The 13,099-nt window shown below is 48.9% G+C and overlaps 1 protein-coding gene across 1 annotated transcript; it reads left to right on the forward strand.

Annotated features, from left to right (window-relative positions):
* Positions 1–7,767: 7,767 nt before the first annotated feature.
* On the forward strand, positions 7,768–8,894 carry LOC125129008 (60S acidic ribosomal protein P0-like). Its single transcript, XM_047783206.1, has one exon. The coding sequence runs from the start codon at positions 7,859–7,861 to the stop codon at positions 8,813–8,815; it is 957 nt and encodes a 318-aa protein (XP_047639162.1). The 5' UTR covers positions 7,768–7,858; the 3' UTR covers positions 8,816–8,894.
* Positions 8,895–13,099: the final 4,205 nt, after the last annotated feature.

Raw genomic sequence — 13,099 nt, forward strand, 5'->3', positions numbered from 1 at the left:
TTTTTCATACTGACCTCGTATTATGCAAACTTGATGAATGAATGTATTAGTTCTCATAGTTTTTTAGTAGATTTCTTAGGACTTTTATGTACAAAACATGTCATCTGCCAACAGGGATGGTTTTATGTCTTTGTTTACAATCCGAAGCATTTACAATCTTTTCTTTCCTTCTACTTGCCCTGGCTAAAACCTCAGAAGGTGTTGCACAGAAATGGTGGGAGTAGATATCTCTGTCTTGTTTTTGACTTTAAGGGGAAGCTCTTGGTTTTTCACCATTAAATATGAAGTTAGCTCTGGGTTCTTTGTAGATGTGCTTTATCAGGTTGAGAAAGTTCTATTTCTAGTTCATTGAGCATTTTTATAATGAAGGGGATTCGGATTTTGACAAATTTTTCTACATCTATTAAGATGATTATGTGGTTTTTGCAAACCAAGATGTCTCCGTATGTTGACAAGTATCCCCTGAGGTTTGGGGGCTGGTTCATCCCCAGTGAATACCTACTGCCTTGGGGAACTACTGTGAAAATTAAATGGTACAGTGTTGAGGTATCTGTCCAATGTCTGGGATGCAGTAGACACACGACACAGAGGGGGCTGTTTTGATCTCACTGATCAGTGCCTCGGGGGCAATGTGTGTTTAAGCAGGGCAGAGTTGCCCAGGATCCTCAGGAGTCTCCTCCCTGACCTAAGGGAGCTTCAGAAATCTCAGTGCCACACCCAGCGATTCCAGATACAGAACCCAGTGAAGGCAGGTGGATTCAGCCACCAACTTTAGCCCCTCCCCAAGGTCTGTTAAAACGAGACCAAGGTGGACATTATATCTTCACTAGGACACCCCTGGCTCAGTAGCCCTTGGTTCTGCTCTGCCCTCATTTTGGTTCAAGGGGACTCTGGGCAGGGCTGGCTGGTAGGTTCAATCCTGATGCCTGCAGTGTCCTTCCTTGGAATGGGATGGAAATTAATCCTGAGCATTGCAGCTCAGTGGTAAAATTATCCAAAACCTTACTTGTCAGGGAGTTCCCATTGTGGCACAGTGGGTTAAGACTTTTGCCCAAGGTTTTGTACGTCTTAGTGATGGAGCTGGGGTAGAACCTAGAAAACCCAGCCGCAAGAGCTGTTCACCTGAGCCCAGCCCTATCCTACTACCTGGTAAGCTAACGTTTATCAAATGCTAACCACACTTTTACATGCACTTGACACCAGTTTCATCCTCACAGTGCCTCTAGGAGGGGAAATTGAAGTACAGCATCATGAGTTTTGCAGTCTGATTTTGTGGGATCAATTTCCAATTCTCATACTCACTAGCCATGTAAACCTGGCCAAGTTTTTAACCTCCTTGTGCTTCAGTTTCCTCATCTGTAGTAAGGGGATTAAAAACATGCCAACCGTGAAGGTTATTGGAAAGGTTTAATGAGTTAATATGTGTCAAAGGATTCAAGTGTGTTTGGCACAAAGGAAGTGCTTTGGTAACAGATGGGGAGGGGAGGCTTACAAAGGTTAATTACATTGCTGCCTATTTCACAGCTGCTAAGTGGTGGAGTACGCATTCTGTCCAACCCTGATACCCAGGTTTTTATTCATTGCGCCCTGCAGACCCGGAAGTCAATATAATTGATGAGTGAATGAATTAATAAATGACCTAAAATATTTGACACCTCTTATGTCCTAGACAATTTTATGTTTGCTATTTTTAATGATTAATTGCTTCAAGATTTAGTACTATTATTCCTTTTAGAGACAGAGAAGAAAATCATCCAAAACCACGACAATGCCCCCTGCTCCCACCATTGCCTCAATGGAAAGACTAGGATTCAATCCCTGGTCCTTGACACCAAGGTTAGTGTCTCTTCTTTGCCATCAGAATAATCCAAGAAGCAGGGAAAATCCAAAACAGATGCTTCCATCTGTAAAACTTCATTTAGAGCAATTTAGAGCAGAGGTTATGTCCTGCCTTTGCTGATTTCCAATCATAATGCGGACGTTTGGGCACATGAATTAATTCTCTGAACCTTGGGTTCATTTCCTGCAAAATATGCATGATAATACTCACTTTGCAAGACTGCAGGAGTGACAGTGAGATGACACAGCATGACAGCTAGCATCAGACCTGGCACACAGGAAGCATTTAGTAGACTGATGTTAATTCATGTCACCACATGTTAATAGGTATAAGTGTATTAATTAATAATGATTTCAGCTTGGAGGCTGAGCAAAATTATGGGAAAATTAAGGCTTAATGGAAACACATGTGGTCTGCCCTTCACAGCCCCCAAGCTGCTGTCATGTCTGTATTGATCAAAACTCCAAAGGTCAAGGTGAAATCTTTAGCCATTACTGTTCCACTCAGTTCTGTTTAGTTAGTGCCATGCCACTGGGCTGAGGGTCACCTTCTACCAGGCTCAACCGGATCACACTGTAAGGGGGAAACATCCTGAGAAAGACAGCCATCACAACAGCCAGGTACTTAAATCTTCCCTTCTAGACTATTCAAGTGTGCTGACCCAGTGTGCTCATGCTTCTAATAGACTTCAGGAAAGAATGCTTTCAGCCGTGAGTAAAATAATATTCAACTAAAATAGAACTATGCAACCAATATGGTGTAAACAATAAAGTCCTTAACTTCATAGAACATACACATCAGAGGTGGATGTTTCCAGCGTTAAGGCACCAGTTCAACAGTCCGCTTGCGAGCCCTGACTTTTTTCATCTTTATACCACTGCATCTCACACAGTGGCAATGCCACCCTCAGTGTATTAAGAGGTCTATCGGAACTGTCTTTGCACGACATGTCCAAAGGCAAGGGGAGAGGAGTTCCCATCTCAGGTTATTTTTTCCAAAGCCAGCAGCACCTTCCCAGAAGCATCCACTCAGATATCCCTTAGCATCTCTTTCTCTGTGGCCATCACATGGCTCTGCTTAAATTTTTTTTTTGTCTTTTTTTTTCAGGGCTGCACCTGTGGCATATGGAGGTTCCCAGGCTAGGAGTCCAATCGGAGCTGTAGCTGCCACAACCACAACAACTCGGGATCCGAGCCACGCCTGCGACCTATACCACAGCTCACGGCAAGGCCGGATCCTTAACCCACTGAGCGAGGCCAGGGACCGAACCCTCAACCTCATGGTTCCTAGTCGGATTCATTAACCACTGAGCCATGACGGGAACTCCGGCTCTGCTTAAATTAATATCCAGCAGGGAGCAGAATCACCGAGGTGACCAAGGGAGGCGGGTCACCTCTTGGAGGCAGTGGGTGTTGACCCATGAACGCAAACCAGTGGGACCTGCCCACAGGGAATAAGCAGGACAGTGGATGGCTGTTTCGAAAACGGGAATGTTGTTCACTTGTTATGTGACTTCTAAGCCCAGAGCCCTGAGAAACAGAAACAACCCTCACATGTCTGCAGCCTCTCAAGTTCACATAGGAGTTCACGTTCACTATCCCATCCTAGTCCCTCACGACCCTGGAAGGTAGGAGGGATCTTTTGGGGATTCTTTTTGCCCATTTCGCACATGAGGAAACAGACCTGGTATAATTTTAATGGGGCCTTCATCCACTAGAAGTCTCACTCCAAGTCCAATGCTGCAGGCCCTGTTCCAGGCAGCTTCCACGGGGCAGGCACACCCACTGCACAAGTCCTTCCAAGAGATGCTCACGTGTGAACCCAAGGGCAACCATTAGGAGATTCTTTCATTTTTTTTCTTTTTTAGGGCTGCACCCACAGCATAGGGAAGTTCCCAGGTTAGGGGTCAAATGGGAGCTGTAGCTGCTGGCCTATGCCACACCCACAGCAATGCCAGATTTGAGCCTCACCAATGACCTACAGCTCAGCTCTCGGCAACACCAGACCCTTAACCCAATGAGTGAGGCCAGGGATCGAACCTGCATCTTCATGGATGCTAGTCAGATTCATTTCCACTGAGCCATGACAGGAACTTCTTTAATGGTGGTTTTTTCTTTTCTTTTCTTTCTTTCTTTCTTTCTTTTTTTTTTTTTTTTTTGAGGAGATTCTTATTTGAAGTTGCACACAGCTCCTTTTTAAAGCTTACCAGGAGTTTTTGCTGTGGTGCAACGGGATCGGGGTTGTCTCTGGAGTGCTGGGACACAGGTTTGATCCCCTGCATAGTACAGTGGGTTAAGGATCCAGAGTTGCTGCATCTGTGGCTCAGATCTGATCCCTGGCCTAGGAATTCCATATTGCTGCAGGGTGGCCAAAAAAGAGGGGGGAAAAAAGCTTAATATCCTTGTCTTCAAAATATTTCAGGCTGAAAGAAGATGTGTGATCTGCATACAATGAACTATTACTCAGACATAAAAAGAATAACATTTTGCCATTTGCAGCAACATGGATGGACTTAGAGGGCATTATGCTAAGTGCAAGAAGTCAGACAGAGAAAGAGAAATACATATAATATCTCTGATATGTGAAACCTAAAAAAGTATAACAAACTAATGAATATGACATAAAAGAAGCAGATTCACAGATACAGAGAACGAACTGGTTACCAGTGTGGGGGGGGTGTGCAATATAGGGATTGGGGGTGAGCGGTGCAAACTATTAGACATACGATAGGTTCAAGGATGCAATGCACAACATGGGGAATACGGCCAATTTTTTTTATTAAAGTATATATAGTTGTGTCACACTGTTGTGTATATTTCTGCTGTACAGCATAGTGACCCATTCATGCACATATATATATATATATATATATTCTTTTTCTCATACTATCTGCCATCGTGGTCTATCCCAAGAGACTGGGTATAGTTCCCTGTGCTGTACAGCAGGACCTCATTGCTCATCCATTCTCAATGGAATAATTAGCATCTACCAACCCCAATATTTTGTAATAAGTGTTAAGTAGCCTTTTAAAATTGTATAAAATTAAAAATTTTAAATTATAAAATATAATACTTATCTTAAAAAACATAACAAGCAAACAAACAAAAATATTTCAGGTTGAATGATAAGCTTGGAGCAGACAGACATAGGTTTTTTGGGGGGGTGTTGTTTGTTTTTTGCTTTTTTTTAGGACTGTTCCCACGGCATATGGAGATTCCCAGGCTAGGAATCTAATCGGAGCTAGAGCTGACAGCCACAGCCCCTGTCATAGCCACACTCCAGGTCCGAGGCTCGTCTGTGACCTACACCACAGCTCATGGCAACACCGGATCCTCAACCCACTGAGCGAGGCCAGGGATTGAACCCGCAACCTCATGGTTCCTAGTCGGATTGGTTACCACTGTGCCGCAATGGGCCCTCCAGGCATGGGTTTTAAGAGCGATTTCGTCTGGATAGGAATGCCGGCCTAGTGTAGTGGCTTTGATGTGATCTGCAGAGTGAATGGAGAGACAAGGCCATCGCAGCTGCAGGCAGCCGAGGAAGAAAGCAGGAGCCAATGGTGCCCTTCAGCTCAGAGTCTGAAATATTTATCACCCACTTTAATGGACCATGGCTGCCTGATTCGAGGAGCCCTGGAGCGACTGAAGGTTATGATGCTCTAGCAAGAGCAGCTCTGTGTCTGAGGATTGTTTCAGCTTTAACTTGCGACTGGATAATGGAAAGACATTTTTTTTTGGAGAGAGAGAAGCTGGTTTCAGTTGCCCACGGAGGCAGAGACAAGGGCAGGCTCAGGGACCGTGCGTCCCAGTGGAGTGGGGGACAGAAGATAAACCATGGAGGAAGGAATGACCACGATGTCGGGGAGTAAGAAGGGCCTTGAAGACAACGAAACGGGGAGGAATCCAGCCTCTCAGGACAGACCACGATGGGAGGTAACATCAGAGAGGGAATGTCTGTGTGTGTGTGTGTGTGGCTGGGTCACTTTGCTGCGCAGCAGAAATTGGCACAACAGAGTGAATCAACTATACTTTGATAAAACTTTAAAAAAATGAAAAAAAAATCCAACGTACAACAACCGTTTCCATTTACTCTAATACACATAAGTATATATTTTTAAAATATATATGTATTTTAAATATATTTATGTATTTTTTAAGAGAAACTGGGGAGACACTCTAGATTGAGTTGTCAGGGAAGGCCCTGCTGAGAAGATAACCATTTACCTGAGTGATTGAAAAAACACCAACAGGAGTTCCCGTGTGGCTCGGTGGGTTAAGAACTCAACATGTTATCCTTGAGGAGGCTAGTTCGATTCCTGGCCTTGCTCAGTGGGTTAAGGATCCAGAGTTGCTGTGAGCTATGGAGTTGGTCACTAACGTGGCTTGGATCCCGAGTTTCTGTGGCTGTGGGGTAGGCCAGAGGCTGCACCTCCGATTCAACCTCTAGCCTGGGAATTTCCATGAGACAGGTGCCTCCAAAAATAAAAAAAAAAAAAAACAAAAAACACCAGCAAAGGCGGGGAAGAGTTTTCCTGCAGAATGAATGTGCAAAGGCCCTGAGGCTGGGAGAAGCTAGGCAAGTTAATGCAGAAAGGGAGCTATGCTGCTAGAGCAGAGAAGGCCCAAGAGGGGGGAGATGGCAGAGGAGCAGGTCCCTGGGCCTTATCCCGGTCCTCTGAGAGATGGATGCTGAGATGGAGATCAGAGTGCAGGGGGGTTCTTTTGGGGTGGGGGGTGCTCTCAGGACCACAGCTTGGCAGGGAGAGGAAGCAGGATTGCAGAAGAGAAGTTGGGCAGCAGTCCCCCTCAGCGGACCCCCAGGGAGCTCTGGAGCCAAGATGGTCCTGCCCAGTTGTCCTTTCTGAAGGACAAGGGGGCCAGGCCTGACACCCTTCATTGACTGTTATCAGCGACCAGCTAATCCCAGGGAAGGGAGCGTGATTGAGGGTGAGGGGACTCTCTTTGCTTCTAGAAAGCCACACACTGCCAGCACTCCCAGCAGCTCAGAGACAAGCAGCTCAGTCCTGAAGGAGAGCCACACACCTTAGCACCTGCTGCAGGCCTTGGCGAGGAGTTTGGGCTGTACAACATAGTGTGGCAATCACAGCTCAGAGAGGGCAATGTGTTTCCTAATGTCACACAGCAGGCTGGAGGCAGAAGCAAGTTTAAGTACACGGCTTCCTAGATCTGTCTTCCTGCCATTATTCCCCCTCCCTTTCAAGGACCATAATATGAAATTTCGCTCCCTAGTGTATCCTCAGAGCTTCCCAGGGCAAGGCCACCTCTGTCAGTCCTTGAAAGTAGCCATTTCAAAGTCACCATCCTGACCCACCCTGCCCCCCCTTAGACACCAGGAGTGCTGGAGATGCATTTGTATGCACAACCCTGTGTGCAAGCCCACGTGTACCTGCATACACATACGTGCCCACGCACAAACACACACATGCCTACACACAATACCAGTGCACCTAGCTGCCCCTCTGTACCGCTGGTTGAGCGGGTTCCCCAGCCATCCCCCCCTCTGCAGGTGACTTATCACACCCCCCGGGCAGTCATCAAGAAAGGTGGGGACACTCTCTGAAGAAACCACTTCAAGACTGATTGCCTGCTGTGTGTGATTTCTTCGCTTCTCAGCAAATAACATTTTCCGGAAGCCCGAGGCACTCGGAGAAGATGTCACCTTCCCAAGAAGCAAAAGCATTTTCCATCCATTTCAGATTTCCATTTACCCAGCAATGGCCGGTGACCGACGCTGGATCCTAGTAACACTCATCTTTGTAAACTCTGGAGGGCAGACAGTCAATGCCAGCCTGATGTTTCTTGCAGAGCCTGGACCAGCCTTGCGTGACAGCGCTCTCCTCCACCCCCCAGAAGACTGTGATTCTTCAAACTTACCCCTTACTTTAAAAAAAAAAAAAAAAAAAGGAGCTCTGGCCAGGCGTCCTCGTGTGAAGTCTGTTCGTCCGCTGTGTGACATCGTCTTTAAACCCTGCGTGGCAATCCCTGACGCACCGCCGTGATGCCCAGGGAAGACAGGGCGACCTGGAAGTCCAACTACTTCCTTAAGATAATCCAACTTCTGGATGATTATCCGAAATGCTCCATTGTGGGAGCAGGCAATGTGGGCTCCAAGCAGATGCGGCAGATCCGCGTGTCTCTCCGCGGGAAGGCCGTGGTGCTGATGGGCGAGAACACCATGATGCGCGAGGCCATCCGAGGGCACCTGGAAAACAACCCAGCCCTGGAGAAACTGCTGCCTCACATCCGGGGGAACGTGGGCTTTGTGTTCACCAAGGAGGACCTCACTGAGATCAGGGACATGCTGCTGGCCAATAAGGTGCCAGCTGCCGCCCGTGCTGGTGCCATAGCCCCACGCGAAGTCACTGTACCTGCCCAGAACACTGGTCTGGGGCCTGAGAAGACCTCTTTCTTCCAGGCTTTAGGCATCACCACTAAGATCTCCAGGGGCACCATTGAAATCCTGAGGGATGTGCAGCTGATTAAGACTGGAGACAAAGTGGGAGCCAGTGAAGCCACGTTGCTGAACATGCTGAACATCTCCCCCTTCGCCTCTGGGCTGATCATCCAGCAGGTGTTTGACAATGGCAGCATCTACAACCCTGAAGTGCCTGACGTCACCGAGGGAACTCTGCATTCTCGCTTCCTGGAGGGTGTCCGCAATGTTGCCCGTGTATGTCTGCAGATTGGTTACCCAACTGTTGCATCTGTACCCCATTCTATCATCAGTGGGTACAAGTGGGTCCTGGCTTTGTCTGTGGAGACTGATTACACCTTCCCACTTGCTGAAAAGGTCAAGGCCTTCTTGGCTGATCCATCTGCCTTTGTGGCTGCTGCCCCTGTGGCTGCAGCCACCACTGCTGCTCCTGCTGCTGCTGCTGCAGCCCCAGCCAAGGTTGAAGCAAAGGAGGAGTCGGAGGAGTCGGACGAGGATATGGGATTTGGTCTCTTTGACTAAATTACCAAAAAGCAACCAAGTCAGCCAGCTTTATTTGTGAAACAAAGAAATAAAGGCTTACTTCTAAAAAAAAAAAAAAGGAAAACACACACAGGCTTAGAGTCAAGTTCACCCTCTTGCCCAGCTGTCTTTGTTTGTTTTGGTTTTTGTTTTTTGGGCGGGCCGGGGCCCCACCCACAGCATATGGCAATTGCCAGGCTAGGGTGTCGAATTGGAGCTACAGTAGGAAGCTTACGCCCCAGTCACAGCAACACAGCTGTTCCCTGTGCCGTGCAGCAGTTGCCCAGATTCTCGAGTGAGGCAAGCGGATGGGGGAGGCAGCTTGTGTAATCAACACGCCCAGATTCGAAGCCACAAATGGCTTCTCCACCCGCAAGATAAAGGTGGGGACCCTGGGCTCACAGCTGTCCTGGGCGCAAAGGATGCTCCACACAGGTGTGCCTCTCAGCCTCTAGCAAGGATGTGCCTTCCAGGATCTACACTAGGAGCCACAGTGGGACAGAACCTCAGCTGTTCTCACCCATCACGAGCAGGAGGGACAGCTATACTCCCAGGACCCCTGCTTTGTCCACCACCAAGCACCATGCCACCTTTCTCTGCATCTGGTTCTGCCACGGGTTTGCAGAGCCACAGTGACTCCATCTGCTGTGAAAGGCTGCATGTTCCCAAGGTCTGCGGTGGGGACGAGAGGCTCAGACCTGGAGAAGTGACAGTGTCCTTAAGGCTAACGCTTGCCTCCACCCTGGTTGCCACTGCCCTGGTTCGAGGACCCCTGCCTGGGGGTCCCTCTCCCCACCCCAAGCCCACCATCTCTCTCAGGAATGCAAAAGCAACTCATCACGTTCACAGCACATAGGTTGCCGACTCAAAAATGCCGCCCCTTGCTCTCAGAAATGTCCATGGGACCTCTCCTTGGAATTAGAACCGCATAGCGTGGAGGGCGAGCGTAAAGAGGCAGCCTGGGTTCAAATCCCAGCTCATCACTCACCAGCTGTGTGACTTTGGCCAAGTCCTTGCTCGTCTCTGTGCCTTAGCTTATTCGTGTCCGTGAGGAAGATGAAAGAACCCCCTTTGCAGGACATGCTGTGTGGATTACATCAGTGACTATATCCCATGTCTCAAGAGGAGTGGTTGGCACTTCGTAAATCCCCAGTAAGCTTCAGGGCTTCTCAATGTTATAATTATCCAGAATCTTCCATCATACCATCCCGAGTGCCCGAGACACAGCTGAGGCTGAGACAAAATGAATGGAGGCTGATTATGCATCAACCTGCACCAGGGAGCCCATAGCAGGGGTTCAGGGTGCTGGAAAGGAGTCAGTTTCCGAGAAGAGAAAGAGGAGACACCGAAACAATCCTGATTGGTGAGTGTTCTAAGGGTGGCCGTTGGGGTGCGGAGAGACTTTCTGGTGGGTCTATAGGTCCATTTAATTGTCCTTGATGAGCTGCAAGGAGCAAGCGAGCCATGGGGGCAGTTTTGAGAGGGAGAGCTGGCTTGTGGCTTGTTGCGGGTGGAAGGTTTCTGTGGCTGCCATTTCCTGCAACCCAGGAGCAATGGGGAGTTTCTCTGAGGTCACTGCCTTATTGAGGAAGGTCAACCCAGAGCAGGATTGAAGCAGTGCTGCCAGTCCCAAGGTGGTCTTTCTGCCCTGCATCCATGAAGACCTCCCAAACACGTCCAGGAGGAAGCTCAGAGGCATAGACTTTGCCAAGAAGAGGTCAAAGCTTATCCAAACCAGAATCTGGGTTCTCACAGCACCTGCCATGTTTGGCATACTCCCAGATTCTGTCTGAAAGTCTCAAGGAAATAGGCTTCAGAATGGATCTCCAGCTGAAATGCTTCCCACTTTATCTGAGTTTGACGAAGTCAGATGGATGGGAGTCCAGTCCCGAGGCATGAGCCCTGGGATCCGTGGGTACCTGGGATGGTGAAAGTGGGTGAGAGAGATGAGTGATGAGAGAGAGAGAGAGAGAGAGGGATGAGGGACTCTCTGAGTGAGACATAGTGATTGTTGGGGTAAAAGATTAAAATCCCATCTTCTTAATTAATTCAGGTCAAGCTTTCCTCAAGCTAAACCCCAAATCAAGATCTGTGCCTGGACTTCCCAGCTATTAGAGCCAACAGGCTTCTTATTTTTCCAGGCAGGTGAGAATGGCATCTCCTGATCCTTGCAGCCCACGGAGGCCCGCAGGTGGCAGGGGGACGCTTCTAAACTGAATGAGACCCAGTGTTGCTGACCGTCCTTGTGTCAGTATTGCTGTCTTTGCTCTTCGCCTTCCCTTCAACTTGCGACACCTAGGACGTCACGTGATAGATTTTGCTTCGGGCATGAGCCTTCCTTTTGCAGGGAGTGGGGGGAGGACAGACACCTTCATGGATCGTCCCCCACGTGGAGAAGTATTTTCCAAAAAAGGACTGAAGTTGGCTGTCAGTTGAACAAAGTGACCGTCAAAAAAAAAATTACTGCAAAATAAAAGAGAAACTTGAAATTCCCCTGTGGCTCAGCGGTAATGAACCCGACTAGGATCCATGAGGATGCGGGTTCGATCCCTAGCCTCGATCAATGGGTTAAGGATCCAGTGTTGCTGTGAGCTGTGGTGTAGGTCGAAGATGCGGCTTGGATCTGGCATGGCTGTGGCTGTGGCTGGCAGCTACAGCTCCAATTCGACCCCTAATCTGGGAACTTCCATACGCTGTGGGTGCGGCCCTAAAAAGACAAAAAAAAAAAAAAAGGACATCTTTATTCCATAGGATTAGCCAGAATAGTAAATGAGCAGATGTACGTAACGAGACTCGGAGACTCGGAGACGTAGACGCGTGAAAGCGCTTTGCAAGCCCAGGAAGCGCTGCTCTTCCAATGCCATTGCCATGGTCCCTACCCCCAGGGTCATGGTCTCCCCAAGGAAGCTGAGCAGGATGAAGGCGAGAAGTCTGGAGCCTGGGCCCTGGATGGGGTGCCCCGTGACGGGCCCATAGGGAGTCGAGAGGATGACGTAGGTTTGCATTTGGGGAAAGAAGTGTCTGCTTGAGGGGAGCAAAGGTGACGGGGTCTGGGACATGACGGATGAGCTGTCTGGACTGTATCTGCACCAAGTGGAACACCACCCCCCTTCGTGGCCTTTTGCGCTGGAGGGTGTGTAGCCACGAGGAAAGAGCTTGGCCTTTGGACCCACGCCATCCTGGGTTCAAATCCCAACCCCACCGTCACACGCAGCCTCTTCCCCAACCTATGCCGATGGCTTCTGCCAGCTCGTTCCCAGTTCTTCTCTGACAAACTCTGCTTTCCCCTGTCTAGAAATTCAGTTCAAGCCGCTCCTCACTCAGAAACTCTCCAAGGCCCCCAGACAGGCTTAGGGTTATTTTCTCTGTTGTCCCCCGACTACCCTGTGTTCTGCCATCAGCTACACGTTATTGAAAGAGCCTGTTGCATGTCAGTCTCCCCCACCCCCTGGGAGCCCCTTGAGGACAAGGGACAGGGGTGCCTTCACCTGTGTCTGCGAGGCCTGGGATGAATTTTGGCCCCGTGAAGTGTGTGCCATGACTATATGCAGAATTAATTATTGCAAATAAAGACAGAATCTGAACCAACGGGCCGAATGCTGGGAGCAGCAGCTGGAGAAGCAAGAAGGAAAAAGACGAGGAATAGACCGTTCCTTGTACCTAGTGGGCTGGAAAGGAACCTCATGAGACCTGGATTCTACCTTAGGCCCAGGCACAACTTGCTTTGATCTTAGGACAGGTCAGTGCCACTCTCTGGATCCGGCTTCCCTCTGCCGGGAAGCGCTGGACAGGCTCGTGTTCAAGCCCCCTTCCGTTTCTGACACCTGCTGTGGATGGAGGCCCTCGACGGAGGTCAGGCTCCAACCCTCCCACCTTCCGTCTCAGCTCAGCGCCAGGCCTGTTCACAAGGAAACGGGCCCCCAGCAGAAGGCTGGATTGTTAGCTCCCCAGACAAGCCTCTAATTGGCTGCACAGTTTAAGACCGAGAACAGTTTTTGGTTATTTTTTTTTATGTATGTGCCTCCCCAGCCAGCTCTATTACGGGCAGGTTTTCCATCTCATTTGTCTGCCGCTGAGTGATTTGAGGCGTTCATTCTGCATCAGCAACACTTACCAGAAATATGAGAAGAAATAAATTTGCCACCGACATTATACAGCACGCTGCAGTAATTACAAACCGCTGTCCTGAAAGCAGCCTGAAGTGGTTGAAATACGTGAATGCGGAATGCTTGGGAGGAGGAAAGGGGAAACGGAGGGAGGGAAGGAAGAAAGAGGGAGGGGGAG

This window comes from Phacochoerus africanus, chromosome 6 (genome assembly GCF_016906955.1).
Source record: "Phacochoerus africanus isolate WHEZ1 chromosome 6, ROS_Pafr_v1, whole genome shotgun sequence".
Taxonomy (NCBI): Eukaryota; Metazoa; Chordata; class Mammalia; order Artiodactyla; family Suidae; genus Phacochoerus; species Phacochoerus africanus.

What these genes read in the sequence shown, in the direction of transcription:
- LOC125129008 (XM_047783206.1), top strand. Translation starts at nt 7,859, where the DNA reads ATGCCCAGGGAAGACAGGGCGACCTGGAAGTCCAACTACTTCCTTAAG.